The following is a 27906-nucleotide window of genomic DNA, read 5'->3' as shown; positions in this document are numbered from 1 at the left end:
GCCGGCGCAGGGAGAAAGGCAGAGAGGGAGCAGGATACACCCTTCCTCATAAAGGGAGAGACAGGTAGCCAGAGAAATTAACATGGAAGCCTGATGATACACATGCAAATACAGACGGACACAGAAACTCAGAAGTTCAGAGACACAGACTGGCCAAGAGATGAACATCAACAGGGGAAAGATCGGCATGGGTCCGGCTCAGGTAAAGACCTGAAGAAATACTGGGGAGAAGAAACACCCAGGCAGGTGTGAGAGACCTAGCCGGGCCCAGGAGAGGCCCCGCGCTCCGCTCTCCTAGTCCCACGCCCTCGGGTGGCCCCCGCCGGCCGCTGTCCCGCCAGCCCCGGGCTCCCCTCCCGGCCCGGCCAGCACTTCCCAGCTCTGACGCGGGCGCTCCCTTCACACCAATGAGGCTGCGGCGCGGAGGGGCCCCGGCCCTCCTCCAGGAAGGTGTGTCCCTGGTTTCCTCACCTGAAACTTCCGAAGAGAACCAGATCCCTCCCTCCCGGCCGGGCGGGGCGGCTGGGCAGCCAGGGCCTGCGCTGGGGACTGCCGGCCGGCGCCGGGGACCCGAGGGGACTCTTGGGCCAGGACAGCATGTGACACTTCCCAGGTGGGTGCCCTCCTCCCCCGCAGCTCCCGTCTCCGGGCGGGCGGCTGTCGAGCCCCGGCGGAGGTCAGGGAGTGGCGGGAAGCGCCGGAATCTAGGCCTTCACCTTGGGGCCAGCCCCGGCTGGGTCCGGGGACGACGCAGGCTCCGGAAAGGGGGGGCTGGGCAGATAGGCAGAGCTCGGGGTGTAGGACCGAGTACCTTGGTCTGGAAGAGGAGGGAAGCTGGATGAAAGGTTCTTGCCTGGAAAAATTTGCTTCCGGCCTGGTCTCCGCCTTGCAAACGGGCACCCTGCCCCTAGGTGTTCCGCGGGCCGGTAATGAGGGCTCGCTCTTCTAAGTCTAGGCCCTGGGGAAAGCTAACCCCTATAATAAGGAATGACTGAGATTCCCTTTGTGGACGTACTCCCTGCCTGGAGATGTTTTGTTGCCTCCTGTTTTCTTAACCAGGCCTGGGCCTTCCTTCCCTTATTTTCCTATGAGTTCGCATACTGTGTATGTCTGAGTACATAGCTCTTCCCTGTTAGCCGAGGTGCTTTAACCTGTAAACAACCGCTCCTGCCCTGTCCTCCACCCGGTTTCCCCACATATGGGGAGTGCTTCCAAAGCTTCACGTTGATCACAACATTGCATTCAGAACTCGGGGAAGTGGGAAGAGAGCTATTCAGAGTTGGGGTGCTAGAACACCCTGCTGAGGTCTAGTATTGAGCATTATTCATAACCTCCCTCCAGCAAGACTGTCCTAGGAGGGCCCATCCCGGTGGGTGCCCCTGGATTCTCAGATCTCGGCCCCTCCTCTCCTTCCTGGATCTGGGATTCCCAAGACAGATTTGCCCTCCTGTCTCGCAAGGAGTGAGGAGTGAACTCTGGCTGGGACTCTTGACAGACAAGGGAGGGAGAGTGACTTTCTTTTGTAGCTTCTTCCCCCATTTGCTCCCGCACTGCAGTCCTGGGTCTTGCATCCTTGGCTACCCCAGAAATCTCAGCTCCTGGCTAAACAGCTCCTAATGTGGCCCTTTGTTCAGACTTCCTGGTTTATCTACACCTGGGCCCCGGCAAAATGGGGGTCATTCGTTAACCAATCTGTGGGCCTGAAACTGGAGCCATGTCCGTCGAGGGGATTCTTGGGGGGCTGGGGAGGGGAAAGGATGTGGGGTGTCAATTCTGAGTGAGACTGTCCAGCAGTAGGAAGGTCTGTCATTGTCTTGGTGGGAAAGAGAGAGAAGTCAGGAGGTGGGGGAAGGAATCCCTCTTATCAAAAGGATACGGTGGTTCTAAATATAGTCAAGAGTCTTTATAGATTAGGGGTCCCTAGAGCGTATGGCTGTCCACAACGTGGTCTCTCCGGGGTTGCCAGTCGCTGCATTAAGCGCGCTGTGTGTGGGATAGACAGGAACATGTCATTCATGGTGTCTGGTGTGGTCAGTCACTATGTGGTAGGACAAGAACAGGATCAGTGTTACTCAAGTGTCACTCAAGTGGTGTCAACCCAAACAGATGATTTACAGAATCTGGTGTAGACAGGGGTGAGTCACTCACCATGTCTGTGGAGTAAACAGGAGCTGGTCACGTGTAGTGTCTACAAGGTGGACCAGGACAAGGTGACCGTCAGGGCCTATGTTAAGGACACAAACCGGTCACTCACACTCACATCTGTGTGGGTGGCACCAGGGCCACAGGTGGGCTTGTGGGGTATATTTCAGCATTGCCACTAATGATGGTCTGTGTGAGCCCATCAGGGCTACAAGGCAGTGGATGATGTGATATTTTCAGACATTAGGGGTAGATAGAGGTGTTTATTACAGTTTTCACTCGGATGGTGGGGCTTTCTGGAAATGGGTAGAACACAGGTCTTAGCCGTTAGCGGTCCAGAAAGCTACTCTTATTTTGATGTCTTTGTAGCACTGAGGGCAATAATGTGAAACAGTGAATGGTGGCATCCATCTATGTGGTGATCTTATGTTTGAAATCAAAATGAGAACATTTCTTTTGATTTGGTGGGTATTTTCCTAAAATAGCATATAGGCGATACAGTGTAAATGCAGGAGTATTGTAACCTCAGGAGTATCTCAGTGACTTGTGGTGTCAGTCAGAATATTTGAAACTGACACTGCTAGACAATCCAGGAAGCATGGTCCTCAAATGTGGACCATGACACTTGACGCTGGATTGAAGAAGAAGCAGTGTAATGGGGGTGGGAGATAAGGAGGAGGGATATCTTGGAAATACAAACTGATGTCTGGTGACTGGAAATGGACGAGAGCTAAGGTACTGGGGGCTCTAAGGGGACTATTGAATTCTGTCACACGCTGTGTCAATGGGGTGACTTGGAGCTTTGTCTTGAAAGAAGTCGTGTGTGAACAGGGGCAGCAGATGCAAAAATGACCCTGGTCTGGAGGGAGGCCGGATCACCGTGGTACCACGCTCTGTCTTTGCCTGTGCTCAGGTAAAAATGATTATTCACCCCCAGTGCAGAAGGCGATGAGGAAGTGACTCTTACAAAGCGGGAAGTGCAAAACAAACCTCTCTCCTGATGCCCTTACGTGAGCAAAACCATGTTTTCCAGATTTCCTTTAGCTTTATCACGTTCTAGACTCGTAATGCTTGACTGTCATAGGATTACAGGACAGGACCAAGTGTAGGGACATGGGGGCTGAGCTGGTGACCACCAGTATTTCCAAAAGGGTAAAGGTAATGTTAGAAATAGTGTCAGTGAGGTTGCAGGAGACAGACACACATGGTGTCACTAGAGTGGAACTGAAGACGTTCGAGTAGCACATGCTGTCTGTGGATGTAACCTGAATATAGCAGAAATACGCTGGTGTGTTTAGAGGCTGCTCGTTTTGAGGACATGAGAGTGTCTATGAGTACAGGGCCGGGACAGTACACGTGCCAGGGAGGGGAGGCTACGGGTTTAATCACAAGGTCTCCTTAGGCAGGTGGGAGCCAAGTTTCAGAAAGTGTTTACGGTGAGCAAGTATATTATTTAACATGTGGGTGGGAAAACAGGGTCACGTCACAACAGTGTCATCTGTAGTGATTATAGTGTTTTGTACTTAGGGCTGGATGTAGGGGCCACATCACACACTGTGTCAATTAACTGGAAAAGGACGTAGAAGCCCTTCTACACATTACGCTTGTGTTAGACACGGCCCTTTACCCCATAGAGATGGGTATCTGTGTCTATGAGGTGACCAGGAGCTTGTCACGTACTACAGCTGCAGGGTGGCTAGGGAAGTACCCATGTGGTGATGTCATGCTCTCCTGTGTAGAACCTGCAAGAGTGGTTTATTTTTATTTTATTTATTTATTTTTATTGATTTTGGCTGCGTTGGGTCTTCGCTGCTGCGCACAGGCTTTCTCCAGTTGCGGTGAGCAGGGGCCACTCTTCGCTGCGGTGCACAGGCTTCTCATTGCAGGGGCTACTCTTGTTGTGGAGCACGGGCTCTAGGTGTGTAGGCTTCAGTAGTTGCGGCATGTGGGCTTCAGTAGTTGTGGCATGTGAGCTCAGTAGTTGTGGCTCCTGGGCTGTAGAGCCCAGGCTCAGCAGTTGCAGCACACGGGCTTCGTTGCTCTGCAGCATGTGGGATCCTCCTGGACCAGGGCTCAAACCCATGTCCCCTGTACTGGCAGGTGGACTCCCAACTACTGCACCACCAGGGAAGTCCCTGCAAGGGTGGTTTAGTGTGCGTGTGTATGTATGTATGTTTATGCAAGTGTGTATGCACGTGCACTATCACAGGACAGCAGGCCTTTGGGGCAGTGGGTTTCCGCTTTAAGCCTAGACCAGACAGGAAAGGTGTGAGTCCAGGTGCAGCTGTGAGTTCTGTAAGCCCCCAGGGTCTTCTCTGCACTAGTGACCGGCCAGCTTTCTAACAGCTGGACTTCTGGTTGCTATGGTAGACTGAAGTGAGAAGGCCCTGGTTTGAGTTCACCTGTACATTTGCTTAGGAAACTTGAGCAAGTGTGTAGGTTATCTGAGTTCAGTTTCCTCGTCTGTAAATTAGGCGAAGTTTTCTATGTGTCTCTAAAAGTCCTTCCAGCTCAGAAATCCTGTATTTCTCTCCTACACGTTCTCTCTTTCTCTCTCTCCAACAATACTTACAATCCCTGACATTTCTATTACCATCAGTGTTATCAATGCACTTTTAAATTTTTTACGTTGTCGTGTTTAATCTTTATTAGAAGTCCTTGGAAAGTGAGTGTATTATCCCCCTTTCTAAAGGTAAGAAAATGAATGTTCAAGTACATTACATGATTTCTACAACTGTGTGAAAATTATCAGGATGCAAGGGAAAAGTAGAACTAAAAGTTGCACAACACTCTTTTAACTCTGTGTTCTTCCTTTCTTCATTTATCCATGCAGTGAATCTTTGTTGAGGGACAGGTAAGCCCCAGGCAGAGGGGATTGAGCAGTTAAATATGGCAGTGTCTGTGTTCTCGTGAAGTTCATGGTTTCACCTAGAAAATAGACACTAAATTTGTAACTACAAGTGCAGTGAGTGTGAGAAGAAGTAAAGGGTTCTCTGAGCAGGAGAGTAGGATTCCAAGTAGAGAAGCAGCACATGTGAAGGCCTACAGGTGAGAGGGAGGTGCGCCGAGGGGACTGAAAACCGACAGGTGTTGACAGGTGATGAGTCTGCTGGAGAGGAAGGCGGAAGCCAGGTTGTGGAGGGCACGTAACCCACAATGGATATTTGGGTTTCATCCCAATGGCAGCAGGAAGCTACTGAAGAATTTAAACTAGAAGTGGAGCTTTTAAGGATCACTCAGGAGCTGGGGCGAGAATGCCTGGGAAATAGGGGAAGAGAAGCCGTGTGGAGGCCAGCGGCCAGCTGTGCCCCATGTGCAGTGGCCTGGGTACGAAAGGGCAGCAGGGTGGACCAGGCTGTAGCAGCGGAGATGGAGAGAAGTGGACAGACTCGAGGGATACTCAGGAGGCGGGGTCCATAGGACTTGGTGGCTGATTAGATATGGGGAATGCGGGCCAGGAGGGAAATAAGGATTTTATTCTGTGATGGAAAAATATTTATTGAGTGCTTAGTATGGGCCAGGTATTGTGTATTAGGTGTAGACAGTTGAGCAAGACAGATATTGTTCTTGATCTCGTGAAGCTTACCGCCTCTTGTCTGAGATAGATGGTAAATCAAAATGCGCACGTAACTATATAATTATAATTGTATAAATGCTACAGAGGAGAAGTAAAGTGAACTCTGGTTGATACGTGCTACAAAGAGGAGCACAGTAACCCAGGTAGAGGATTGGGGAACACTTAAGGGGTTACATCAGGAAAACGTCTCACGAATAACAAGAAAGAGTACTTCTAATGTCAATTTTGTGTCCAATGTAGTGTCATGCTGGCAAGAACCACCAAAATAAGCATCCCTAGAGTCTTGTTTGGAGTTAACAAGTTAAGGTTGTAGGAGAGATGGGCAGAGTGGGGCTACTGAAGCCCAGCTAGAGGTAGGTGAGATGTGAGGATATGAAGACCGCAGATGTGAAGAATTCCACTTACACACTGGAAAGACGAGAAAGACATGAACATGCTTAAATTCTGGTGGGATGCTTCCAACAGAGAAGATGAAGGTATGAAAGAATGAGATAATCCACGGCATCAGGTCCTGAAAAGGCTAAAGAAGGTGGCACTTAGAGAGGAGGGATGCTCTTGCATTGTCAGAGGGGGAGGGTGGACACAGTGAAGTGTGGGTCTCTCTGAATTGCAAGAAACTGAAGCAGTTCCTCTCCGCTGGTTTGTAAATTCTTTGCAAGGTGAGAAAGAGAGGTGGAAGGTCAGTGACGTGGGCAGTAATGAGAAGAGTTCACATGGTTGGTGGAGAGAAGGGGAGAGTAAGATAGTGAGGGGTACACAGTTTGATGGTGAGAAAGAGAGGTGGAAGGTCAGTAATGTGGGCAGTAATGAGAAGAGTTCACATGGTTGGTGGAGAGAAGGAGAGTAAGATAGTGAGGGGTACACAGTTTGATGGCCCTCATTGAAGTGGGTACCCATCGTAGCTGCTCTGGTTCTCATCTAGTAAGTCTAGTTATCGTTCCACTTTCCAACAGCTGCCTCTATAATTGAAAAACAATTTTTTTGTTAATTAGTTACAGGCTCTGCCAGACACTGTGGAAAATAAGATGAGTGAAATCCAGACCCTCTGTAAAGGAGATTACACGATGCTGTAGTACCTCAGATGCTGGCCGTAATGGCCAGACCTGTTTTAATCCCCTCTGCAGCTTAGGTGAAGGATACCCTCCAGACACTGCCTCTCTGGACTCTTAGATCTAGGGTGTGTCACTCACAGTGTCTGGGAGTTATACGGAACTGAGTCACTCTTGGTGCCCAGAGAGTAGACAGGGAGACACTACGACATAATACAATCTAGAGGGTAATGACCACTGGGAATGCTTGGTACCCTTTGACAACGGTCTTGTGCCCTAATGTAATTGTTTATCATCTGTCTCTCCCGCAAGACTGCAGACTCCATGAGGACACGGTCTGTGTTTGCCTTGTTCACTACTGAGAGGGTCACTTGGTAAATATTTATTAAAGGAATAAATCAGTGACAAGTTTTATAGAGGCGATTGCTTATTTTGTGAAGTACTTTTTGTCTCAAAGAATGACAGTAAATGGCACCAAAGAAATCATCACACACTTGTTCTCTATGGTCTGTCCCTCTGATAAATAAAAGCAGAAGAGGGGATAGAAAGTTTGTCTCTTATTCCTCTCTAGGATTCAGCCCTGATGGAAGCTGAGGGGCCCCAACACGGAGCGGCGACCCCCATTCCTGCCAGAGTGGAGTTCAGTACTATCCTGGCAGCTCCCATGAGAAGCAGGCAGACCCCTGCCTTGGGGCCTGAAGCTGAAGAGGGCGTGGACCCACCCTATCAGTGGGCAGAGAGACACGGACTCTTGGAGACCCAGCAGGGACATGCAAGGGATGTGAATGACTGTGCAACTGCGAGCATGACCTCTTTTCCCATCGAAGCCTCTGCAGATGTGGAGACCGACCAGGAAAGCCTGATGGCTGGGGCCTGTGACACCCCAGAGCATCAGGAGGCAGGGCCCCAGTGCCCAGCAGATAGACAGGCAAGGCCGCCAGCTCCCCCGGAGCTCTGGGCCTGCCCCAGCCAGGGTGAATATCTAGACACGGCCTCAATAGCCGGTGAACTGGGTAGCAGCGTGGAGGTGGAATTCAAACCAGAGCTCCCTTCTTTGATATTGGAAACCGGACAAGCCGAAGGAGAGGAGGGAACTTCCCCAGACACCTCTGCCCAGACCAGATGTGGGCCTTGCTGTGAAGAGCACCCTGCGGAGACCAACCAGCCGCAGGACTCGGAAAGTGGACCTACCAGGCGGGAAAGTCCAGAGAGAGAAGGGGCCATGTGTCTCCAGACGGCCGAGGAGCTGGAGGGACGGGGACTTCATGGGGAGGGAACTCTGAGGGAGGATGTTTGCTCTGATGGGCTTTCCGGGGAGCTGATGGGAGAGCAGGTTAGCGGAACAGAGGAAGAACAGAGACAAAAACAGCAGCAGATTCAAGACGATGTGATGCTTGCAGAGCAAGGAGAAGGCAAGGACCATAGTGGGGACCTGGGAGGTCTGAGCTCTGGTGGGCGGGACTGGAGGGCTCACGGCCACAGGGATCTAGAACAAGGGGAACAGGAGAGCGGGGAGTTGACGGGGCCAGAGGAGAGTAACGTGGATGCCCAGTATGAGGAGAATGAAAGCTTAGTGGGGAAATCAGTGAAAGTCGCTGGAAAGCAAGAAGATCAGGGTCTACAGGGGAAAGCGATGCCAGTAGAGGGGCAGGAGGAGAAGGCAGGGTCAAGCGAGGACGTGGGCAGTGGGCGTGGGGACGCCCTGGGGGCAGGGGGAGAAGAGAGGCCTACAGAGGAAGGAGGAGAGCGTGATGTTCCTGCCACACTGGCGCTGGTAGCCCCTGAGGTCTCTTCTCCCCATGACTTGTTTCCAGATGCCTGCTGTCCCACAGCCAGGATCTCCGGGACTCAGACAGAGCCTAGGGCTGAGGAACCGTCCCCTGCACCTCTGACTCCTACCCTGGAGCTAGTAGGACGGTCCCAGCAGCTCATTTCTTTACCTCATTCCTTTCCTGCCGCGGAGTCGCCTGACCAAGAAACAGCTCAGTGCAACCCGCGAGTGGGCTCTGAGCTGGGGGAGGGGACAGCATCCAGCCGGGGAGAGGAGGGGGTCTCTGTGACCCCTCCAAGGACAGCAGCGTCAGCCCCTCCCAGCCCTCCTGAAGTCTCCCCCGGCATGACTGCCTCATCCTCTGCGGGCCCCCAAGTCGCCTTCCCCAGGAGGGAGCCCTGGGTTGCTGCATGTTCTCCAGAAACCTCCGGAGCCTCTCGACCCACCGACAGCCCATCTCCCTGTGGGGCTTCTGAGAGCCCTGCAGCTGCCCTCCACGGCCTCCCCTCAGCAGGCCAGGCCAGCCCTCAGGGTCCCCCAGGCAACCGCACTGGGGCGGCCCAGCACCGGAGGGGCCACTCCTTCCCGGGCTCTCACGGGACAGAACCGACTCCGGACCTGGCGGGAGTATCACTCTCCTTCTCCCACTCAGAGTTGCCCCAGAGACCCCCCAAAGCTGCCATCTATGGCTCTGTGATCCCAAGAAGGGCCAGGAAAGGCGGAAGGGACTGTACCATCATTCCGGGATCCTCGAGTTCGCTACCCGCTCCAGGGCAGGACTCTCAAGGATTGACGTCAAACCCAGCAAGGCCCGGCAGCCCCCAAAGCAGCCAGCCGTGGGCCTCCACACACCCCTCGGCGTTTGCCCCAGGATCTCCTGCCCATGGTCCTTCCCCGCCCACTGTCTCCGTAGATGAGGGGACCCGTGAGCCTCCACCCCCTCCTGCCCCAGAGAAGAGGCGCGTCTGCTCTACGGTGGAGGGAGACGGCCCTCGCTCTGCCGTGGTCCCCACGCAGAGACGGTATAGCCATCCTCCGCTGGCCCTAGGTTTAGGGCTGCACGGCCACCCCAAAGGCCCACTGCCCCGAGTTCCTGACCCCCTTGTGGCAAGGCAGCACCGACCCCTGTCCTCTACCCCGGACACCCCCGACCATACTCAGACCTCTTTCTCTCCCAGGCAAAGATACAACCAGCCATTACCCCTCACTACCGATTTGTCTCAGCCACACCCTTCTCCTGTTTCTTCTTTGAGGAGCTCCAGGATCTACAGGCCTCTCCCCCCTCTCCCCCCTCCTCTCCCTGTTGCGAACCCTCCTACTGAACCACCACCGTTACCCCCAAAGTCCAGGGAGAGGAGCAGGCTCGCCCAGGGGGCACTCGGAGATTCAGGGGGTCAGGCCAGGACCAGGCCAGTTTGTCAAGAGCGGACCATCTCCACTCCCCATTCTGCGGGACGTGTCTCCTGGCCTCCGGCCACGGGCAGATCGACAGACTCTTCGTCTCCCGCCAGTAGGAGTAAGAGTGAAGTGACCCCTGGCATGGCTTTCAGTAACATGACAGCTCTTGTAAGTCCCCCTTTCCTGACCGCCCCCTGGACTCTGGAGGTCCAGGGACCCACCTCGGAAGAGCCTGAGGTCCCTGCCAGAAGATCTTTCAGAAGGACCTTCCCCCAGGAAGGAGCCAATGGCCTGAGGAAGTCAGATCTAGGCCGAACAAGGCAGCCAGAGAAGCCCAGCCATCCCCATCTGGAGAAGGCGTCCAGCTGGCCTCACAGATGGGACTCAGGGAGACCAGCGGAGGGCAGCAGTGGACAGGTGGGGGTCCCTAGTGAGGGGTCGAGTAAGCACAAGGACTGGCACCGGCAGGGCCTGCGCAGACCCTCCATCCTACCCGAGGGCCCTAAAGGTGAGTGAGGGGCAAGGACCGCGGTGACATTCGTGTCAGGCCGAGCTCTCTCCAGCCCTTCCTTCCGCATCCGCCTCCTGTCCCCCAGCCTCCTGCTGGCTTCGCTCACCCACCTACACAGCCCCAATGCAGAGGAAAGTCCTTGAGACCCTCTCTGAGCTCACGGTGCTGCCCTTTCTTCTCCTTCCCCTCTGTCTCCATCCATCACCCAACCATGGGGTGCTTTTATTGTGTATCTCTTTTCCCCAAGATTGTTCTGAACCTCCCCCCGCCCCACTCCGCCTCTACTTTCCAGTTACAAAGACCTGCTTGATGTCCTTCCAGTAGAAGAGAAGGCATCTTCTACTTGTCCAGTTCACGTTCTGACATGAGGGACGGGGACAGACCTGGTACTATTGTCCCCAAATGCTTTCGACTTCGGCACTGTCCTCTCTCACAGGTTCCCAGTTGAGCCCTTTTACCCACCTACCACCCCCCACGCCCCACACCGATGCCTGCATCTCCCACTCTAGATCTTATGTTCTTTGGCTCTCTCTGAATGCCCCTTCTGAAGTCCCAGTTACTTTACCCATTTCCATTTTCCGACACAGGAGGTCCAGCCGTGGAAAAATCCCCTAGCCTTTCAGATGCCATTGTTTTTCGGTGAGTCACCCTCTGTCCTAATGGATACAGTTTTACTCTTTTTTCTTAGGATACTGAGATTTTCATTAGTTGACAATGGTTCTGGGACCCTGTCTTTTCTAGGGTTAAGGAGGGGAAGAGACAGACCCCAGGTTTCCAGGGTGTAGGGAGACTTTTTATCTATCTGCTTCCGTCAACTGATTCAAATCTCCCATCCCTCTATAGGCCACTTGGCCCCATGAACTGAACCCCACCCCCCTAAAAAAAGCTTGACATCCAAAGAAGCTTCAAACTACCCAAAAGTGGGTCAGGCTCCAACTTGCCTCTCCAGGGGATTTGGCCCTGACATTCAGTGGTTAGAGACTGTCTTATCTGTAGTCACCTGGGGCTTCTCCGTGTCTGAAGGCCAGCAAGCACCACGGAGCCCTTCTTGACTCCACAGGGAGAAGAAGCCAAAGGAGGTGATGGGAGGCTTTTCAAGACGTTGCTCCAAGCTCATCAATTCCTGTGAGTAATTGAAACAGAACTGCGGACCCACACGAGTGTTCTGCCCAAGACCGGAGAGGGATTCCTGGCCATCAGCCGTGGGGCGGGGATATCTGTAGGGAGAGAGGGATGCCAGGAGAGCCAGAAGCAGCTCGATGGCTTCTGTTTGTGTGCCTCAACTCCGCAGCTCCCTAATTCTCTCCCTCTCCCCTGCTTCTTCACCCCTGTAGCTCAGCTGCTTTACCAGGAGTACAGCGATGTGTTTCTGAACAAGGAGATCCAGAGCCAGCAGCGGCTGGACAGCCTGACAGAGGCACCGGGTCCCGCCTCCCCCCGGCAGCCCCGAAAGGCCTTGGTGTCCTCGGAGTCCTACCTGAAACGCCTCTCCATGGCCTCCAGTGGCTCCCTCTGGCAGGAAATCCCCGTGGTGCGCAATAGCACGGTGCTGCTCTCCATGACCCACGAAGACCAAAAACTCCAGGAGGTACCTAGCAGGGCAAGGTGGGGCAGGGGAAGAGGCTACAGGAGGGAAGCAAAGTGCTCTCGTCCTTATCTCCTACTCCCCTCCGCCACCATGAGCGGGCTGTCCCTACCACATACTCACCACACACACGTATTCACCACACACACGTGCACCCCGTGACAGTGAGTCATCCCCATTGAATTGCTTTCTGAATGTCACCGCTCTCCCTCCTCTCTACCTCCTCACGCCATTGTTCATTAACTCCTCCCTGTTATTGGTTTGAGCTCGTACAAAGTGACCATGCCCCTGAATTTGTTGGGAGGAGTGTGGAGTTAATCTAGTTAATCTAGTTAGTCTAGCTTCAGGCTAGACTAAAATTTCCTTCTTCAACCAGGGTTTCAGTCTACACTAAAGTTTTCCTCTTCAACCAAGGAGCATGCAGGGGCTTTTTGTTGGGTCCCTTGAAGAGTGGCCCTTGCAGCTGTCCTGTGATTTTGGTCTTCTAGAGGCTTTTGAATGACCATCAGTCTCTGCTTGGTCCTTACTTCCAATAGCAAGACCATAGGAAAGGCTGTTGGTCTGATGTTAAGTTACTACCATTAATATGTTTTACGTGGAGAGCTTATCTTAATAATCAATCTAAAATATGGGTTAAAACCTTTCTTCCTGGGAAGACAGTATGGCACGATGGAAAGGCATTATGGAACAATGTTTAAGTATTTATTTTAGGTTCTGGCTTAAATAACCTGGATGTGAAGCCCACTTTAATATTTGCTAGCTATTTAACTTTGGCCAAATTACTTGATCTTTCTAAGTTTCTGTTTCCTCATTTGTAAAACTGGGTTGCAAAGAGCTACTGGGAGAATCAAAAAAAAGGTAAGTTCCTGTTCACAGCAGTACTATTTATAATAGCCAAGACATGGAAGCAACCTAACTGTCCATCAACAGATGAATGGCTAAAGAAGATGTGGTATATGCATACAAATAGACTCACCGACATAGAAAACAAATTTGTGGTTACCTGGGGTGGGAGAGAGGATAAATTAGGAGCTCGTGATTAACAGATGCACACTACTGTATATAAAATAGATAAACAACAAGGACCTACTGTATAGTACAGGGAACTATATTCAATATCTTGTAATAACCTGTAATGGAAAAGAATCTGTAAAAGTATATATATATATATGTGTGTGTATGCGTATATATGTGTATATACCTGTATGTGCATGTATATATATATATGTACAACTGAATCACTGCTGTACACTTGAAATGCTGTAAATCAGCTACACTTCAATTAAAAAAATATTTTAAAAAAGGTAAGTTCCTAGTACATAGTAATCAATCAAAAAATGTCTACCACTTTATTTTTTTTTTACTGAAGTATAGTTGATTTACAATATTATATTAGTTTCAGATGTGCAACATAGTGGTTCAATATTTTTGGATTTTTTATTTAAAGTTATTATAAAATAATGGCTATATTTCCTTGTACTGTACAGTATATCCTGGTTACTTATCTATTTTATACATAGTAGTTTGTACCTCTTAATCCCATACCCCTATCTTGCCCCTCCCCTCTTCTCTGTCCCCAGTGGTGACCCTAGTTTGTTCTTATCTCTGCGAGTCTGTTTCTGTTTTGTTATATACATTTGTTTGTTTTATTTTTAGATTCCACATACAAGTGATAACATAGAATATTTGTCTTTCTCTTTCTGACTTATTTCACTAAGCATAATACTCTCTAGGTCCATCCATGTTGTTGAAAATGGCATAATTTCATTATTTTTGTGGCCAAGTAGTATTCCAGTGTGTGTATATATATATACCACATCTTCTTTATCCACTCCTCTGTTGATGGACGCTTAGGTTGCTTCAATATCTTGGCTCTTGTAAATAATGCTTCAATATCTTGGTTCTCGTAAATAATGCTGGTATGAACGTTGGGGTGCATGAGTCTTTTTGAATTAGTGTTTTCATTTTCTTTGATATATACCCAGGGGTGGAATTCCTGAATCATATGGTAGTTCTATTTTTATTTTTTTGAGGAACTGCCATACTGTTTTCCATGGTGGCTACACTAATTTATAATCCCACCAATGGTGTACTAGGGTTCCCTTTTCTTTCTCCACATCCTTGCCAGTATTTGTTATTTGTAGACCTTTGATGATAGCCATTTTGCCAGGTGTGAGGTGATATCTTATTATAGTTTTGATTTCCATATCTCTGATGATTAGCAATGTTGAGCATTTTTTCATGTGCCTGTTTGCTATCTGTATATCTTCTTTGGAAAAATGTCTATTCAGTTCTTCTGTCCATTTTTTAATCAGGTTGTTTGCTTTTTTGATATTGAGTTTTATGAGCTGTTTATATACGTTAGGTATTAAACCGTTATCAGTCATATCATTTGCAATAGCTTGTCTTTTTGTCAGTGGTTTCTTTTGCTATGCAAAAGCTTTTAAGTTTAATTAAGTCCCATTTTTAAAAGTTTTGCCTTTATTTATTTTGCCTTAGGAGACAGATAAAAAAAAATACTGCTACAATTTATGTCAAAGAGTGTTCTGCCTATGTTTTCTAGGAGTTTTATGGTTTCTGGTCTTACATTTAGGCCTTTAAGTCATTTTGAGTTGATATTTAATGCAATCCCTATCAGAATACCCATTATATTTTTCATAGAACTAGAACAAATAACCCTAACATTTATACAGAACCACAAAAGACCCCAAATTGCAAAGGAATCTTGAGAAAAAAAAACAAAGCTGGAGGTATCATGCTCCCTGATTTCAGACTATACTACAAAGTTACACTAATCAAAATGGTATGGTATTGGCACAAAAACAGACACATAGATCAATGCAACAGAGTAGAGAGCCCAGAAATAAACGCACAAACTTATGGTCCATTAATCTATGACACAGGAGGAAAGCATATACAATGGAGAAAAGATAGTCTCTTCATAAGTGTGGGAAAACTGGACAGCTACTTGTAAAATAATGAGATTAGAACATTTCCTAACACTGTATACAAAACATTTGCTACTTTAATTTCAAATCAGGCTGACCTGGGTTTAAATCCTGGATCACCATTTACTAGCTGTGTAACATTAAGCAAGGTATATAACTTCACTAAATCTCAGTTTACTCATCTAAAAATCAAGGATAATAATGACTACTTTTCAGGGTTGCTGTGTGGTTTAAATGAAACAACACCTATTTAGCTTTTAGCATGGTATCTGGTATATAGTTTGATACACACATTAGTGCCATATCCTCCCTCTTTCAGAAGTGGGAAGGAGTAAAATTTTGGCCGTAAGGACTTATGGATAAACAGTGCTTTTACCAAGCCAAACAGATATACATTTTTAGGTTTTTTGAAGCTCACACTTGGGGGCCTTGTGCTGACCTCAACGTTTAAAGCATATGGAAGATATTTAGAAAATCACTGGTCTGCCCATATTTATGGACCAAACAGTGGGCAGATGATTTGAACCCTAGCTCTCTTTCACCAACTCCAGAATTCAAGGAAGTCCACCAGGGCTCCTAGGCCAGCCCTGGTCTCACATTTCTGAGAAGAAAAGCCTCTATACTTATACACATATGTTCCTTTCCTGAATGAGCACTTCTGGGAAAAAGTGCTTTCACTGACTCCATTTCTTTTGACTGTCACAACATCTTTGTGAGGAGAGGGTCACTATATCTATACAGATAAGAAAACTGAGGTTCAGAGAGGGTACCTGAGCCACCCAAAGTGATATACTCAGCGAATGTCAGAGCCAGGACGCAAATGAACCTTCAGTGTCCTGGTTCAGTGTTGTCGTGTGTGAGCGGCCTCCAGCCATGTCATTAGTTATCCAAGTCACCACCATGGTGTGTGTGTGTGTGTGTTCTTTCTCTTTCCTGTCCATGCATCTGTCTTGAAGCTGCATACTTGAATGAAGAATAGAGAATAGGGCTGTGAGTCATTGTGTCTCCTGCTGGAACTTCCCAATAACTGGGCTGTTTCCATTAAACCACAGTTGCGCCATCTCCTTCTCAAACATCCTGCTTCCTTCCATTGCTCCTCAAACCTCAGATTACCTTCATCCCCTAAATCTGTTCCTCTTCCAGAGTTCTCTAGTTCAGTAAGGAACTCTGTCATTCACCCAGTTAAACTCAAAAACTGAGGCATTAGCTTTGACTCCTCCTGTTCTTTCAGCCCCTATTTCTAGCAAATAAACAAGCCCTTCCAAATCTCTCTCCTATATAATTATGAAATTGGCTTACCTCTCCCCATCCCCATGGCTATTTAGACTTTCATCTCTCCTCTGGAATTACTATGACGCTTCCCTAACATGGCTCTCTTGCCCCCCTCTAATCTTTTCTTCATACTGTGCTCAGAAATATCTTTATACAATAGGAAACAAATTAGATCAAGTTAGTCCCATACATAAAGCCTCTTTTCATTACCCCACTGTCTTAAGTCTAAACTATTTTACCTTCTTTACATAATCCTCCAGACCTCCTCTCTGCCTCTCCAGCTTCATCTCCGGCCACTACTTTGGTAGCCTTGGTTCCAAGGATACTCAGTTTATTTGAGTTTCTTGAAAGCATCTTTTTCTCTTCCACCTTTGAGGGTTTGCACATGTTTTTCCCTCAGCTTCAAAGGTTCTTTCTCTCTCCTCCCTGATATCAGGTTGGACTCTGGTGTTGACTGTGAGCTCTAAAAGGATCTGTCTTGTTAACCGCTCTACCCCTGAAATATTACACAGTGGCTAACATACGCCAGGGATTCAATAAATGTTTTTAATTAGTCTTCCTCCTCCCTAATCTCCTAGGCCAAATTTGAGCTGATTGTGTCAGAGGCCTCCTACCTGCGCAGTCTACATATAGCCGTGGATCATTTCCAACATTCAGAGCAGCTCCGGGCCACCCTTTCCAACCAGGATCATCAATGGCTCTTCTCTCGTTTACAGGATGTGCGTGACGTCAGCACCATGTGAGCTTCCCCTTCTCCCAAATACCACTCACTCAGCCTCACTCTCTTTAGTCTGTAAACCTCTCACTGGCTTTTTCCTTTTTCAGAACCCTCTCATTGCTCCCTCCATGATTCCCAGCGGCTACAGGGATAGAGAGAGCAAAGAGAGGAGAATGTGGGTGGGTGGTTGGGAATAGTAATGGGTAAACGAATGAGAAATGCTTCCTGGGTTGAGGTTTTGCATGTGCTGTGGGCATGCAGAGCATTGGAGATGACGTGGGAAACATCTGAAGATCAGAAAACCAGAACAGGATGAAAAGAAGAACAAGAAATGGGATATTAGTACCAGAGAGTTAGATCAGGGGCAAATGAGCGGCAGCCTTGGAGAGAACTCTAGTGCATGGCAAGCAACACAGAGCTAAGGACAGTCAATAGAAGTTATTGACTAATGGAGGGAAGAAGTAACAAGCTCAAGCTGTAGCAGGGGTCAGCCGACTCCTCACTTGAGACCCACAAGTCTGATGAGACTTGTTTTAATCCTGTACAGGTTCCTTTCAGACCTGGAAGAGAACTTTGAGGGCAACATCTTCACCTTCCAAGTGTGTGATGTGGTTCTGAGCCATGCCCCCAACTTCCGCCGGGTCTACCTGCCTTATGTCACCAACCAGACCTACCAGGAACGCACCTTCCAAAAACTGCTGTGAGACCTGATCCCCATCCCGTCCCCACGTGGGCCCTGCAGTGACCTTGCACCAGACCCCCAATACCCAGCCCAGAGGGCTACCCCGAGAGCACACGTTCTTGTGCCTGCTCTGTGATCTCAAGCCCACCCCGCTTCCAGATCAGACGCCCTCAGCCATCACATCTGGGGCTCCTGTACATTGGACCACACCATTCTTTCCCAACCTACAGGTGTTCCACCGAGCCCCCACTCCCCACGCCTTCACTGTGTCCCCCAATACTCGCCAACCCCTCCTCACCCAAGGCTCCCTGCCCACACAGGAGTAGCAACAGCAGTTTCCGAGAGGTCCTGGAGAAGCTGGAGAGTGACCCCATCTGCCAACGCCTTTCCCTCAAGTCCTTTCTCATTCTGCCCTTCCAGCGCATCACCCGTCTCAAGCTACTGCTCCAGGTAGAGCAGATCCCACCTCAGCCCACCCCCTTAATCCAAAGGACGATCCTTTCTCCTGCCACTCTCCCACCCGCTGTGGACAGTGTGAGTGGTCTTCCGTATCACCACCCCCACTCTCCTTTCTCAGAAATATTTGCTGCTAAACTTTTGTTCCTGAACTTCTCCATTCACCCACCCTCAATCGCCTCTTCCTGTTTGCCCATCCCTTCTTTCCATCTGGCTCCCGCCTACGGTTTGTTCTGTAGAACATTCTGAAGAGAACACAGCCTGGCTCCTCGGAGGAAGCAGAGGCCACAAAGGCACACCACGCCCTGGAGGAGGTAGGCAGCTACCAACCCCTACTCGGACCCCGGGATTGTCCTTCACAGAGAACTCTTCCCCTGCCCCGACCCATGACTCCAGAAAGTACAGGCCCCTCAGCTACCTCACTGCACCCGCCAAACCTCCAAGCATTCACACCCCACAGCCTCAAGGACACTCCGTGCCAAGGGCCTATGCTCTCCTGCCACAATCCCCAGATTAAATCTTACTTTCACGCGGCCCAGGAATGTTCTGTCAGGTCTCTACAAAGTATACCGTAGTCCTAGAGGTTCAGCGTCTTGCTGTATTGGCTCCCTTCCAGGCTGGTGCAAAGACTAAAGCCAATCACAGCCAGTTTCCAGATTTCTTGCAGGGGACACAAAACCAAAGCCCCTAACAGGGATCTCTTCCTCTCTCTTCACCCTGCTGAACACGCAGCTGATCCGAGACTGCAATAATAACGTCCAGCGGATGCGACGGACGGAGGAGCTGATCTACCTGAGCCAGAAGATCGAGTTTGAGTGCAGAGTAAGTTCGTCCCTTGGGTCCCCACCCTGCCGGGAAGCAGATCCCACAGGTCACCTTCTATCACAGAACCATCTTGCTCACGGCATCCCAGCCTCTAACCCGATCTCTGCACACCTTCTGTTCTGCCCTGTTTCTGGGATACCCAAATGCCTACTTCAGTCTCCACGATATATTGTTAAGTGCGAAAGGGGAAATGCAGCCCTATGTGTGTCATATAGTATCTTACCTTTGGTGAAAAAGTAGGGTAGAAATCTGTGTATGCATTTGCTTGTGTATACGGAAAGAAACTCTGGAAAGGTACATAAGAAATAAAGGACAGTGCTTACCTGAGGGGGAGAGGGTGCCTTTGGGAGCTGGGCAGATGAGAGAGAACTTATCAATGTAAGCCTTTATAAAGATACATTTGTGGTACTTGAATTATTCAATATTTTATTACGTCTCTGTCTAGTCTAACCAAAGCAGTATAAAATTGAATCCAAATATAGAGCCGAAATCTCTCATCCAAATAAAATAGACATTCCACATTCAAATTTCAACTCAGAACAGATACCATCCTTACCTCCCAAGAAGAGAGGGAAAATCCCTTATCTACATATTAATCATTGTTCAATACCCTTATCACTACCCAAACTCCAGCTCTAGGCAGACCCCACCGGTTCTCTTTATTCTCATCCCCACATCTGATTCTGACTGCTTCTCTCCTGTCCCTGGTTATCATCGTAGAAAGAACGGATGTCAGAACCACCCTCAACTTTTAACGTCGAAGAGACATATCATACTGTTCTCTGCTTTGTTTGTTCACATGCCCCAGTCGGGTTCTCCCATCTCTTCTTCAGTTCCAGCTTCCAGGGCTGAGCTTTCTCGTGTAGTCACTCTCCTGGGATGGACCATAGGCACCTTCCGTTTGCCTAAGCTGGGGACGTGGGAGCTACGCCGCAGTAGACAGTGGTAGTTAGACGGTTCCGAGAGAACCAGAGAAACAGAGTTTAAGTGGATGGGTCATGAGCAAGGAGGAAGATGTGAAAGAGACGATTGTCAGGGGCGGGACTTATGAGGAAGAGGCATGGTGAGGGGGGCAGGCCCGGGAGAAAGCCTCGTGCTTGTCCCGTCTGTGACACCGTCTTCTTTCTCTTCCCTGCTCTGTAGATATTCCCGCTCATTTCACAGTCACGCTGGCTGGTGAAGAGCGGGGAGCTGACGGCCCTGGAGTTCAGCGTCTCCCCAGGGCTGCGGAGGAAGCTGAGCGCACGCCCAGTCCACCTGCACCTCTTCAATGACTGTCTGCTGCTGTCTCGGCCCCGAGAGTCAGTGACTGGAATGGGAGGCCAGAGCACAAGGGGGAAATGGGAGGAGGCGGGAGGGAAGCACTAAAGGGACAGGGAAGGGTCATGTGCCTATAGAGGAACACTTCTCAGTGGCTCATCCCGTGGAGGCCAGGTCATGACCCAGAGAGGAGGAAAATGGTCCAGAGCAAAAAAGGGGATCCCACCGAATTATATCCCGAGATCGCCTGGCAGGACCTGGACCATGTTATAGACACAGAGCAAAAGGCAGCAAATTAGCTTATCCCATTTTCAGATCAGTCCGTTTGTGCTTTCTTTGGGCTGGGCTCAGCCTACTAGCCTAGCATCGACACTTAGCCACTTCTCTTGTCCTGAGGGCCTTAGAAACTTTATATTGGCTCTGTTTCTTCATCTCTTTGAAGCGGTAAAGCATCCATTGCACTGGATATGTGCTTTGCCAAGCCATTGACAAATCTCTTCTGGGAGCAAGTTGACACCATCTTATGGTTTTTATGAGAATTTGCAGGCTGCGGATGCTAAGGCCAGGGATTTTGAATTGGCAAAAGATATGAGGGTGGAGGAAGCATGATAACCCTAGAGTCGGGCTGAAAAGCCTTGTACTTTGCAGGGGTAGCCGTTTCCTGGTATTTGACCACGCTCCCTTCTCCTCCGTCCGAGGGGAAAAGTGTGAAATGAAGCTGCATGGACCTCACAAAAACCTCTTCCGACTCTTCCTGCGGGACAACGCACAGGGCTCCCAGGCTGAGTTCCTCTTCCGCACCGAGACTCAGTGAGATGGGGCTGGGCAGGGGAGCTGGGGGGAAGGGAGGGAGGACAGCCTGGCAAGGAAGTGGGACCAAGGCAGAAAATGTGTCCAGAAAACAGCCACAGTACCGCTTAGTCCATTCTGGACTGGGGAGCATCTATAGAGCGTCCTGAACCCAAACTTCTAGAGCTAATAAATGACTTATAGGAGACTGGGTGGGAGAGGGTGTAAAGTCGCTGTCACTACCAAGGCTTAGCGTCTATTATGCTAAGAAGGGCAAAGTCTGTGTAATTGGATTACTGACGTCCACAATTGAATGTGTATAAGCCAGACATTCCTCAGTGCCCAAGGCTGGTGGGGCATAGATGTGAATAAGACATGAAAAAGGTAAGCACTGGGCGGCCTTCCGCTTTCTTTGCTCCCACCTTCCAACCCAGTCCTCTGCTGAGCAGAAATCCATAGCGTTGAGAATTTTGATTTGCTCATCTTTTTAATATTAATAATAATAAAATACATTCACACATATAAACACTGTGAAGAGTATTAAAAATAATACCTATAAAATCTGGTACACAGTATCTAACTTAATGAACAATTGTAGCTATTATTGCTGTTATAAAAGATATAAGAAATCTCTTCTTTAAAAAGTTTGACAAGATACTTAGTGGTCTGAACATCCTTATGTTGTAGACACTTTGCATTTTTGTCCCTTAGAAGACACGTCAGGGTAGGATCAATAATACCTGCCCTCGGGCTTCCCTGGTGGCGCAGTGGTTGAGAGTCCGCCTGCCGATGCAGGGGACGCAGGTTCGTGCCCTGGTCTGGGAAGATCCCACATGCCGCCGAGCGGCTGGGCCCGTGAGCCATGGCCGCTGAGCCTGTGCGTCCGGAGCCTGTGCTCTGCAACGGGAGAGGCCACAGCAGTGAGAGGCCCGCATACCACACACACAAAAAATAAAAAACAAAAAACACCTGCCCTCACTTATGGAACAGAGGGGCTGGTACAGGTGCAAAACGTCACCTAAGTGAAGTAATCAGATACAGACTCGTGTTCTTTGTGTAGCACTTTGGGCAGCATCTTCCTGGAACGGTAATAGTGTCAGCTCTCAATTACTCCAGGATGTTTGGAAGCAGAGGTGAAGGTAATACAAAAACCTTCAGATAATTACAAAATTAGGCTTGGATTATATTACATGACCAAAACAATAGTAGATATATCTCCCTGATCTAATCATGATTACAGAATAATTTTCGTCTCTGAGATATTTGATTGAAGGAAGGTAAGCAGAAGAGTGTCAAAAAGTATGCAAAGTGGTAGCGGGAATCTCAACTGAGATGAACATTTTGCTTAGTACACTTCCCAAAATGGAAAATCTACATGTGCATAATTGACAGTTGACTTTATGCCCCTACTTGAAAGATACGAGATGCCATTAAGAAGATAAGCTTGGAAAGAGAGGGGGAAAGATAAAGGATGATAAGACACATGAACATATAGTTCATGATCCTGTCAAATTTCCATCCAAGTGGAGTCCCATTGACTTTTGTCCTGGATATCACTGAACTAGACAACTTTTTGAACTAGACAAGTCTTTCCCACGGTCCCTTCCCTTCCCTATCATTGGCCCCTGTCCTATACCCGCCCCTCCCCCCACCAGAGCTGCAGTTGAAGCAATGACCCTGCTTTGTTTTCTAGAAGTGAAAAGCTTCGCTGGATCTCAGCCTTGGCCATGCCAAGAGAGGAGTTGGACCTTCTGGAGTGTTATGGTGAGTGAAGGTCTAAGAGGGAGAGAAAAATGGTGGGGTCAGAAGTCTCCTTTAGATGCAGGAGTTTAGGACGCTGGGTAGTAACTCAGGGAGGCTTCTGTTTATTACTTTTGTCCAGAATTTCAGAGTGGAGGGCTGGTCACTGGAACTTAAACACCTGGGATGCATCTGCTTAAAGTTGCTCATCACCATGGCAGTGCCTCCTCCCCAGCACCATACATTCCTTGCCTTGGGCAATAGTTTGCTCTTTTAAAATATCTGTAGATTAGATAGATATTTAGATTTTACTGACTTGAAGTTCTTGGGGAAATAGGGGGAGAGAGTCCATCTGGAGTAGGGGTTGGGGAGGATAGCAACACAGTAGATTTGTCCCGACCACAACCCCTCCTGTACAGGACGACCTGAGACACTGCCCTTACCCCAGGCTTCCAGGTACTCATGGGCAACCACAGGCACACACATTAGGAAGTGTCTGCATTCATGCTAAGAATGGACTTCTCGGTCTCATGTAAGCCCCACAGTTGTCGTCCAGCAAGGATTCTCTAATTCATATCCAAGAGGAACTGAATTCAAAGGAACACTGAGCCTTTAGTGACTCAAAAGAACAAACAAATACAAGGAACTTTGTAAAAGGAAGTAGGAGAACGAGGCTGTAAATGGAGTTCTGCTCAGTGTTCAATCCGTCTGCTGGGCTTCAGTTCCCCAGTAGGTAAGGAAGGCAAGATAATTCTTCCTCCTTTACTGTGATCTTGTGAATGGTATATATGGATAAGCTTTGGAAATACAAGTACAGATAACAGTGCAGTGTTCTGTTTATTTTCTAAGAGAGCCAGTGCCGTGTGGTAGAGCAGAAAGCCATAAACCCATGTACGATAGACGGCTGTGGGTCAGGCGTACTCTGGGGCATCTTATTTGGAGCTTCAAAACTGTGGAAATTTCTCCTCGCTCACGAAGATATAGACATACAAAAAACCCAGAATTTCCTTGATCAACTCAGCCATTTATAGATGAGGAAGGGTGTTCAGTGCCTTGCTTAGATCCCCTCGAACCCCACTGGATAAGTCTCTTCTAGTCCCACATCCTGTACCATGAAGAGAATGAAGAATGAGTCACAGACTCAGAATTTGCAAATTAGTTGGAGAGGCAGAACACAAACATGAAACAATTAGGTGAAAGATAAATGGATTGCCATAGACAGTTTTTTTTTGGTTTTTGTTTTTGTTTTTGCGGTACGCGGGCCTCTCACCGTTGTGGCCTCTCCCGTTGCGGAGCACAGGCTCCGGACGCGCAGGCTCAGCGGCCACGGCTCACGGGCCCAGCCGCTCCGCGGCATGTGGGATCCTCCCGGACCGGGTCACGAACCCGCGTCCCCTGCATTGGCAGGCGGACTCTCAACCACTGCGCCCCGAGGGAAGCCCGACAGTCAGTTTTAAAGGAGTTTAGAATCCATTGAGGACAATCAGGGAAGGTTTCAGTGGGAAGATGGGTCTTTAGCAGAATATCAGTTATTTGTAATAATGAGTCACTAAAAGGTGGTCACAACCTATTTCTCCATCTTTGCTGGAGAAATAGAATTTTTGATTCATTTCAAGTCTGGCATTTCTATTTCCTTATCAACCATTTTGTTCCCTGGTAGAAGATGAAGACTTTTCCAATTGTCTTTCTTGTGTGTAACTTTCAACAGCCCAAACTTTCTCTCTCCCAAGTCCTCCCAAGCTCCCCCTGCAAGTCCTTTCTCATGTTCTAGTTGCCTACCTTTCCTAACCTCTGTCACACTCTTCTCTTCCAAAGAGTCCCCACAAGTACAGTGCCTTCGAGCCTACAAACCCCAAGAGAATGATGAGTTGGCACTAGAGAAGGCAGACGTGGTGATGGTGACTCAGCAAAGCAGTGATGGTAAGAGGGAGAATCCATGAGGAGCAGGCTGGGCATTGAAGGTGGGACACTATGGGTGGATGTCTTCATTTCCTAAGGCTGCTCTAACAAAGTAGCACAAGTTGGGTGGCTTAAAACAATAGAAATGTATTCTCTCATAGTTCTGGAGACTAGACGTCCAAAATCAAAGTGTTGGCAGGGCCACGCTCCCTCTGAAGACCCTAGGGGAAGGTCCTTCCTTGCTTCTTCCAGCTTCTGGTGGCCCCAGCTTCCCTGGCTTGTGGCAGCATCACTCCGAGCTCTCTCTCTTCCTTCTGTGTGTGTGTGTGTATGTGTCCAAATTTCCTTCTTTTCATAAAGATACCAATTATATTGGATTAATGGCACACTTTACTCAAGTATGACCTCATCTTAACTTTACCAGTTACATCTGCAACAACCTTATTCCCAAATAAGACCACATTCTGAGTTACTTGGGCTTAGAACTTCAGCATGTATTTGGGGAGAATACAATGCAATGGGTAAGAGTGGAGAAGGCTCAGGAACAGGCAGCTGTGGACTGTGCCAGACCTACAGCAGCCAGGGTGAGTGCACGGGGCGGCTGGATTTCCCAGGCTGCGGCCTCTCCAGTCCTATCAGCCTTACAGTTCAGAAGAATTTCTGGGAAGGAGGTCTGGGGGAAATTACTGTGGGTCTTTTCCAGGTAATTCTTCTTCCCACCCACCCTGTGCCCATAGGCTGGCTGGAGGGCATGAGACTCTCCGATGGGGAGCGAGGCTGGTTCCCTGTACAGCAAGTGGAGTTCATTTCCAACCCAGAGGTCCGTGCACGGAACCTGAAGGAAGCCCACCGAGTCAAGACTGCCAAACTACAGCTGGTGGAACAGCAGACCTAGCTGTTTTCTGGGAGGAATCCCCTGAGCTTAAGGACAAGATGTTCCTGCACAGGGCTGGCCCCAGAATCTGGCCACAGAGGCCTTCTGTACCAGGAACTAGACCTTCTGAAACCCAAGGATGACACCGAGCTGCCAGTCCCTAGTCCCAGGCCTCCATTTTTTGTGCTTTGTGCTTGGTGGGGGGATTTTCAGGGACTTTGCACTGGACTCTGGGAACCTTTTCTCATAGGAAAAGGGACCAATGGGCCCTAAGCCAAGGAACTTTACTTCTACTACCCTGCAGTCCTTAAACGTTCTCTGCTTCCAGAGTACCAATTCCAGTGACCAGAGTTTCCATCACGGCCGTGTGTTAAAGAGAATCTGACCTCAGCCCACTGGAGGGAGCTGTTTAAGGGGGATGAACACATCAGTTGGGAGGGTTAACCTGGTGACCTTTTAAGATATCTTCCAACCCTAGAGACATCCCATAATTGTCAGGGCGAGGTCAGTGCCTGCGTCTCTGGGATCCATTGGTGGCTGTGTGAGGGCGATCCTCTCTCACTCTAATAAACTTGGCACTTCTCCGAGTGTTTTGTCCCCAGACCCTGGAACAAGGTTCAGCACGTGGAATCCTATGAGGATTCCAGGCTATTTGATTTAGGTGTCATGAAGGACCACGGTGGTACCTGGGTTATGGTAGTAGTCGACTCTCTTTGACTCCTCAGAGTTTGGGCACTTTTTCTGCTTGTTATGGCCTCAGAGGTTGTATAAGGAATTAAAATGAGTTGATGGGTGATGAATACCCCATTCAAACCTTCTTTTTTACTGAACCCACAAGTTAAGGTCTAAGCTAGTTTAGGTGGATTTGGAAATCCTACTCTGACCATTCATGAGTTTATATTTTGACTTGAGTTATTGTGAAGGTATCATTACCTCTGTTTCATCCTCTTTGTGAGAAGCAGCATGGGGTAGAATCCTAGAATCCTAGATTCTAGGAAAGAGTCTGAGAATCCAAGTCACGAGACCTAAACTCCAGTCACCGCCCAGCCACGATGCAGCTTGTCCATGTCTCAGTTTCCTTCAATGTAAAATTCAAGATCGAACCCATTAGCCTCCAGACTCCCATCCAACTCTATGACGTATGATTCTGTGTCTCCCCTCAGGTTGCCTTTCTCAGTTGAAGAACATCATCCTTTACCTTTTTTTCTCATATTGAGCCCTCATACAGCAGTGGTAGCATCATCTTTTAAGTGGGCTCACTGTGGTTCTTCCCTGGACATTCCACGACTCTGGTTTATCTTTAGGGGGCCTTGAAAGTAGCATGGCATTGCAGCTTTGTACAAAGGTAAGAATCATATGGTAAACTTTGTCCTGTACCCAATTAATGATGATATGACACAGTAGTACCACTTCTGATAAGACATTTTGTTTTTAATCCATCCTCAAATGTAAGTTAGCTTGCTTAATCCTTAGAAAAGTTATCACTATAGTAATTGAGTTTGGGTTAATATTAATTTATCCTAAACAGGCTGACACTGCTAAAAAAATCGAAAATAGGGATGACTTCGGAGAAGGTCGCTGGAGATTTTTCACTCTTTTCATAAAGCTAGCTTTTTATTATTAATATGTGATATATGTATGTATTCTAAGTAAACTGACAACGGATTCTTCTTAATAGCAATAACAGTAATTGTAATCCAAATTTTTTGTTCACACCAGTATTTGAACGCTGGCCATATGGCTCAAACAGAGCCATATCCAACCTTATATTTTCCAGGCAAACTCTCCCTTATTTTCCCAGAGAGGTAACATATCAACGTCTGAATGATACACATGTAAAAAAATGTTTTTAGTTGAATGACTGCTTCCTTGCTTGAAGTTGCTAAGACTTTCTGAGCACCTTCAGAGCTGACTTCTATAAGACTGAAACTGTCTTTAGGAATTTAATATATATTTGTTTAATCAGGTTATTCTCACCTAATCTGGGAAATTAAGAGACAATTGGCTTCAACTTGTCTTTAGATCCTTGGTTTTAAAAACAAACAATGACAGCTTAGGTATGAGTAATCTTTCCTGAATTGAATTACTAATTTTTTTATACTTTAGGTTTCAGAAAGTTGGGCACAGTTCTACTTATTGTCCCTTCCTTCTTCAGATTTCCAGAATTTAATTCAATTTTTTCTTTAATCCTGCTTGGCATCAGTGTGTTAGAAACTTAGCAATTTCTTATGAGAAATTCTGAAAACAACCATTAACTAACACTTTTTGGACAGACTGTATTTGAGGCATATATGAATATACAGTATTTTGTTGGGATTTTTTGAGCTAAACCAGGTAGGAATAATGTCTTCAGGAGGCATAAACCACAGTCCTTTTCATTGCTCCTTTGCTGAATTGTAACAAGCTTGGA

The 27906-nt window shown here is 48.3% G+C and overlaps 1 protein-coding gene across 6 annotated transcripts; it reads left to right on the top strand.

Annotated features, from left to right (window-relative positions):
- The first annotated feature begins 40 nt into the window (after positions 1-40).
- LOC113617978 (rho guanine nucleotide exchange factor 5-like) lies at positions 41-26290 on the top strand. 6 transcript variants are annotated; one of them, XM_027101635.1, is made up of 16 exons: positions 41-202; positions 7340-8180; positions 8583-10445; positions 11036-11087; positions 11509-11573; positions 11783-12036; positions 16832-16992; positions 17519-17671; positions 17974-18103; positions 18349-18423; positions 18842-18931; positions 20078-20235; positions 20843-21004; positions 22677-22747; positions 24539-24643; positions 25360-26290. In XM_027101635.1, the coding sequence occupies exons 1-16, from the start codon at positions 161-163 to the stop codon at positions 25515-25517; spliced, it is 4380 nt and encodes a 1459-aa protein (XP_026957436.1). In that variant the 5' UTR covers positions 41-160; the 3' UTR covers positions 25518-26290. The 6 variants fall into 6 exon arrangements, 5 of the variants coding, with proteins under 5 accessions (XP_026957436.1, XP_026957434.1, XP_026957432.1 ...); XR_003431838.1 differs by adding an exon at positions 25047-25206 and having other exon boundaries at positions 42-202; positions 7340-10445; positions 25360-25476; XM_027101633.1 differs by having other exon boundaries at positions 42-202; positions 7340-10445; positions 25047-25476.
- The last annotated feature ends 1616 nt before the right edge of the window (positions 26291-27906 follow it).

The sequence above is a fragment of the Aethalodelphis obliquidens genome, unplaced genomic scaffold (assembly GCF_003676395.1).
Source record: "Aethalodelphis obliquidens isolate GAN/ISIS:26980383/991018 unplaced genomic scaffold, ASM367639v1 scaffold5, whole genome shotgun sequence".
Lineage (NCBI taxonomy): Eukaryota > Metazoa > Chordata > Mammalia > Artiodactyla > Delphinidae > Aethalodelphis > Aethalodelphis obliquidens.
This window is presented reverse-complemented; position numbering and strand designations above follow the sequence as displayed.